The following is a 5,672-nucleotide window of genomic DNA, read 5'->3' on the forward strand; positions in this document are numbered from 1 at the left end:
TCTGATTTTTTATTTTTTACTTTTATGATTTAACATAAAATATTTTATGCATTATATATGATTTGAAAGTTAGTCATTATTTATGCATTTTATGCAAAAATATTACAATTAATTATAGGAAGCTACATATGATTAAACAAATCAGCGAACTACGTCTGTATATAATGTTTTTAAATCAACGCATTACATTTTGTGACGTAACTAGATAAAACCGTTTTTTATATTAAGTTTTATCAAAAATTAATTATATAATTAGATATACAGTGATGGTTAGAGACGTAGCACACATTAATATATTAACGTTATTTAGGAGACGCACAGCTCAAATTAAATTCAATCAAAATATTTTATATTTTATTTAAAGAGGACATAACAGGATGTAAATTACTTATTTTTCTAATTTGTCAGTCATTAAAAAAAAGGAGTTCTTTTTTTTCTGTTTGGACATGTTTGGTATTTTCAATTGAATGTGTAGCTTCATATTTGGTAATAAGCATTGTAAATAATTTTTCGGAAGCATGTTTAGACCTTGATGTTGCATGTTAATTATTATTTTCCTTCTCTCAAGAGCAATGTTTCTTTCTTCTTACTGAAAGTGAATTTATTTAATAAAATAATAAATAATCCTACTAAAATCTAACTATTAGAGTATTGTTAAATACATGCTCAAAAAAGAAATACATTTGAATGTGATATTTCTTTGTCCAACCAAATCAGACTAATGTATGTGTTTAAAGTAATCTACGTTAATAAAATGTATAATAATAAAAGCAAAAAAATATATAGAATATTAAAATATATATTATATTGACTAAACAAATTTTGAATTAAATTCTTTTATGAAATAAAATAAAATATTTGTTTGGTTTTATTTTTAATTATCATATATTTATTTAATCTTCGATCTTACTACTATTGTCTTTCCTTGTTTTATGATAAGTAAGTTATTTATAGTAATAAACGTGCGTATACGTACTATCGCGTTCATAAGTGGTCTGCCACTTCAACTACCGTCTCGGCAGTGCACGGTAATACAGAATGTGACCGTTTACGGCCTGACGTCGTTAAAGTGGCAGACCACTTATGAACGCGATAGTACACCACGCAACTTTATCTCTGATGCAAGTGTAACATAACTTTGAAAGAGCATAAATTACTGATTACGTAAATTATTTTTCCAAGTTAATCACCTTAATACCAATGTTGCCATTCAGGAAACCAACTTTCTATCAACTGGTTATTTTCGTTAGACACATTCGGCGTCTTTGGACTCGGTACGGTTCGGTTTCTGAATCGGAACGCAACTGCCGTGGACCCAGATGTTTATATTAGCCGCTGGTTTATATTGGTTAAATAGGGTAACACAATAAATAAAACTGTTGTCGTGATATCGAACTGCATTCAAAGTGGTTTTCATTAAAAAGAGCTCTGTTCTTCCACAATATTAATTGTTCCCCAAAACACCAGTGAGCCTCCTCCAAAATTCACTCATGAGCATGTTATAGCCATGCTTGGTTTCCAGGTTCTCTCCAGATGCACATCCTTCCAGAATTTGGGAGGTAGCTAAATTTTGACTCATCAGAAAAGAGTACGGCTTCAATCATTAGGACCCCAAGCTAAACGAGCAGCAAGATTTCTAGAGAGCAATCGGGGTCCCCTTAAAGTCGTCTCTGAAATAGATCTGGCTCTTGGACACGGTTTCCGACGGTTTGAGCTGATACAATCACATTGTAAGTCCTAAGAAGCTCTTGTCTTAGCTCGAGAGCTTTTATTTTCGGGTGTCTCCGAACTTACAAAAGCAGCATGCGGTCTTGTACCGGAGTGGTTATCCTACTACAGCCAGGATGTCTTTCTTTTAAGTCATTATACTCATTGTTTCGTCTTCACAATCTGTTTATAACATTCACAGATGTGTCAATTGGAAAGAAATTAAATATTTCATTAAATACGAAGAGATAATATATTTAAAGGTAAAAAATACAACCAAAACATTACATCAAATATATATATTTGACATAACATAACATAATATAAATCCATAAATATACAACTAAAACATTACATCAAATATATAACATAACATAATATAAATCCATAAATACACAACTAAAACATTACATCAAATATATATATTTGACATAACAATATAAATCCATAAATATACAACTAAAACATTACATCAAATATATAACATAACATAATATAAATCCATAAATATAATCCGTATAAATTGATGGCGCTTTGGTACCAACGCTCAGTCAGTTTTATTTAATACACTTAAAAATCGAATAATCAATCAAAATCAATTTAGATTAAATTAAAGTATCATGTTGAAAATTAAATAATACTCTAAATGTGACACCAGGTAATGAGTGAGTAATTCTTATTGGTGATGAGGGGAAACCATCTGGAAAACATACGTCTCTTAATAGAAAAAAGAAACAAAATTCTTAAAATAAAAAGAAGAAAATCGAAATGTAATTCTAAATTTGAAATTAATATATAAAAAAATATCAATAAAAAGGTCAGTATATCTTCGTGAACTAATTTACTAATTTAAAATAAAAATACATTTTAGTAAGTCTTATTATTTCTGTTAAGCAATAAATGGTTAGCAGTAAAATAATGGCCGTTTTAATGGCTTTAGGTGTTTTCCTATACTTTGGTGTCACATATATTGATATAAAAGTGTTAAATTCAATTTTAAAGCAAAATTATAATATATATAATTATTATAAAATTTCAATCATTTTTAATTACATGGTACTTTAATCTACCTTTTCCAGTTTCTTGCTCAACTGCTTCCTTCTTGGTGGCTCTTCTATATAATTTTCAAAAAGAAAGATTTAATATTAAAATTGAAATAAACATATTATTTGTAGCAACTTACATAATAATGCAGGTGGTGTTTTTTTGGAAACCCTTCCAGATCGTCTAGTAGCAACCCTGGTATCTGCATTATAAGTAATTATTTATTTATTGGATAATATGTATAATTAGTGATCGGTGAGTCCGAGGTGTTTTAGTCCATTGTTTCGATTGTTCGAACATCTCTATTGTATTCGATGATCTCTCCAAATCGAGTCAATCGGCCGAGTCAACATTTCGACTCAATTGTGTTGAACCTTCGCTATGATTCGATGCATTCGATTTTGATAATCCAAGAACATTTCGATTGTTCACTCAGGTTACGAGTCGATGGTTGATTAGATTGTTAATTTGGATAGATTGGGATTCATTCTAAATTTTTAACATCTCGGAATCGCCCATCACTACATATGACTATGCCATGTGAAGATTAGAATTATTTGTTATTGGAAAAATTACTCAAATGACGAACGCGACAGAGAATAGTCAAAATTACTTAGAATATATGCGTAATTTAAAGTAAAATCTAAATTTTAAAACAATGAGTATGTGATCAATGCATACTCCAATTAATTTTAAAAAGTATAAGGAAGATTCTATATTTTCGATGTAAACTAAACAGTAATAGGAACTAAACCCATTCAAAAATACTAAAACAACTAATCATTTTCAAAATATGCATGCTATTAAATACTCTGTGATGGATCACATCCATAGAACTATGATTATTTTGCAATAAATTTTTATTGTGAAAATAGTGATTTACGCCTGTCTAAAATGTACTACATACAACATTGTAAAATCCAAAATGTAAACTAATTAGTGCCTTTAAAATAAATATTCAGGTAAAGCTTAAGAATTCTCAAATAAATTTTATAAAATGTACTAAATAAACTTACTCTTTTTTTTATATTTCCTAACAGAGAAGGGAGTGGAGTGAGCGTCAACTTCTAAAAATTCGCTTTGTAGAGATTCATTCACTGTAATAATGTTATAAGTTATAAATTATGTGAGGGCCTCTATACCTATAGAAAGTATTACAGTATTATACAAATGAAACTATTAACAACTCTATAGATTCAGAAACATGCAATATGTTAAAGTCAACAATTGTTGCTGAAAATATCCACATATAAATATAGTAAAATAAAACAGTTCAATAGAAATACATTAAACAAACTTGCTAGGAGACGATAAAACGATCCAATTGCCAATAAAAAGCAAATTAAATTTAAAAACTTTTTCTAAAAGTCCTACATTTTACCAATTTTTATCTATAAACAGTTCTATAATATATTTATTTCCCTTAACACAAGTTTTAAATTTACCAACAAGTGGGATTAAAAGGTATCAGACATGATACACTGAATATATAAGATATGGGTATCAGTTTATCAAGAAACAATAATATAACATTATTAATTTAGTACGTTTACCATTTGGTGCTGACACGTGTAGTTCTGTGGGTATAGCTGCAGTTGATGGACCTCCTTGAATGGTTGTGGGGATTGCTGATGTTTTTTCTATATAACCATTATCAGCAGTCTCATTGTCAGCTAGAAGTAGAATTAGACAAAGATTATGTCAAAAATTGGATATTGGACATACATATTTTTATAAAAATAAAGTTAATCAAACAGTCAAAACAGTACTAGGCATGAAGTTTAGTAAGAAGTAAAAATTTAAACTCACAAACTCTATTTTCTTTTTCTGTCTCCGAATCAGATTCCAGACTAATAACAATGGGTAATTTAATTTTATTACATGCACATGTCCAACAATAAACTGGTAATTTTCCAACTTGCATCTTCAATTGTAGTTCTGATATATCTAAAATCAAACACAATTATAATAATTATACATAGTCTTGGTTATCACTTACTATTACTTTCATTATTTAACCTAAAACACAAAGGAGGAGTTCGACTGTTACAGATTAAACAGCTATGTTGGTATTTTTTAAATTCTCTTCTTAAAACTGAAATTGAAAACAATAAATCATAATTATTAATTGGTGTCAATATTGTTGCACTATATATTTGAACCTACATTTTAAGTCCGGTAAATCGGACTCTTTCTTCTTAGACATTTTGTAACAAAGTTTTCGTCGGAAATAATAGGTTAATAATAATAATAGTTTGTATAATTAACGTTACGTTTGTCACACACTATAATAAATATGTTTTTGTCTCTTAACTGAACAACATTTGCAGTGCGCGCCAGGGTGGCCATTCTGCAAACCAACTTTCTGGGAACTTGTTTTCGTTGTTGGACGCATCCGACGGACCGATCGGTTCCGACCTTTCGAGAATTCTATATGCCCCTGTTTATAATTGTTTGTGCTGAAGTTCGTTTTTTAAACTAAAATAAAACAGACCAACAGAATTTCTCAATTTATTACAGAAATTATTTTCAAGGATAGTCAATAATAGTTGGTAATTTCTATAAGGAAACTTAAGAATCAAGGTATACTTAAGACGTGTAAAAACGGAAGAATTGTGGGAAATTTCAACATAAAATACATTTTAGAGAACGATAGAGAAATAGAGTATAACTATTTTTTACAATGGCAAATAGAAATGAAAATAAAATTCAAAAAAATATTTCATATAATTATGATAAAAAAATTTAGCTTCTTAATGTCTAGACACTCAACTATTGACGATGAAAATTTGTACAAATTACTCAACGTAATAAAACTACTATGACAAATATCTATCAAATGTAAAAACTAAAACAATTAAAAATTTCATTATATCTTAGTAATATAATGTCAATTTAATGTGTCAATAGCGACGTTTTTA

At 28.7% G+C, this 5,672-nt stretch overlaps 1 protein-coding gene across 5 annotated transcripts; it reads right to left on the reverse strand.

The window, feature by feature from the left end:
- Positions 1 to 2,031: 2,031 nt before the first annotated feature.
- LOC109604850 (uncharacterized) lies at positions 2,032 to 5,137 on the reverse strand. Of its 5 annotated transcripts, XM_049962826.1 has the most exons (8): positions 4,918 to 5,137; positions 4,751 to 4,846; positions 4,561 to 4,698; positions 4,305 to 4,424; positions 3,768 to 3,848; positions 2,891 to 2,953; positions 2,778 to 2,821; positions 2,307 to 2,407 (listed from the first exon to the last, which is right to left on the reverse strand). In XM_049962826.1, coding segments are annotated over exons 1-7 (540 nt in total). In that variant the 5' UTR covers positions 4,958 to 5,137; the 3' UTR covers positions 2,307 to 2,407; positions 2,778 to 2,819. The 5 variants fall into 5 exon arrangements, with proteins under 5 accessions (XP_049818786.1, XP_049818785.1, XP_049818783.1 ...); XM_049962827.1 differs by having other exon boundaries at positions 2,307 to 2,821; positions 4,757 to 4,846; XM_049962825.1 differs by having other exon boundaries at positions 2,307 to 2,821.
- Between the last annotated feature and the right edge of the window lie 535 nt (positions 5,138 to 5,672).

Source organism: Aethina tumida, chromosome 2 (genome assembly GCF_024364675.1).
Source record: "Aethina tumida isolate Nest 87 chromosome 2, icAetTumi1.1, whole genome shotgun sequence".
In the NCBI taxonomy this organism is placed as follows: domain Eukaryota; kingdom Metazoa; phylum Arthropoda; class Insecta; order Coleoptera; family Nitidulidae; genus Aethina; species Aethina tumida.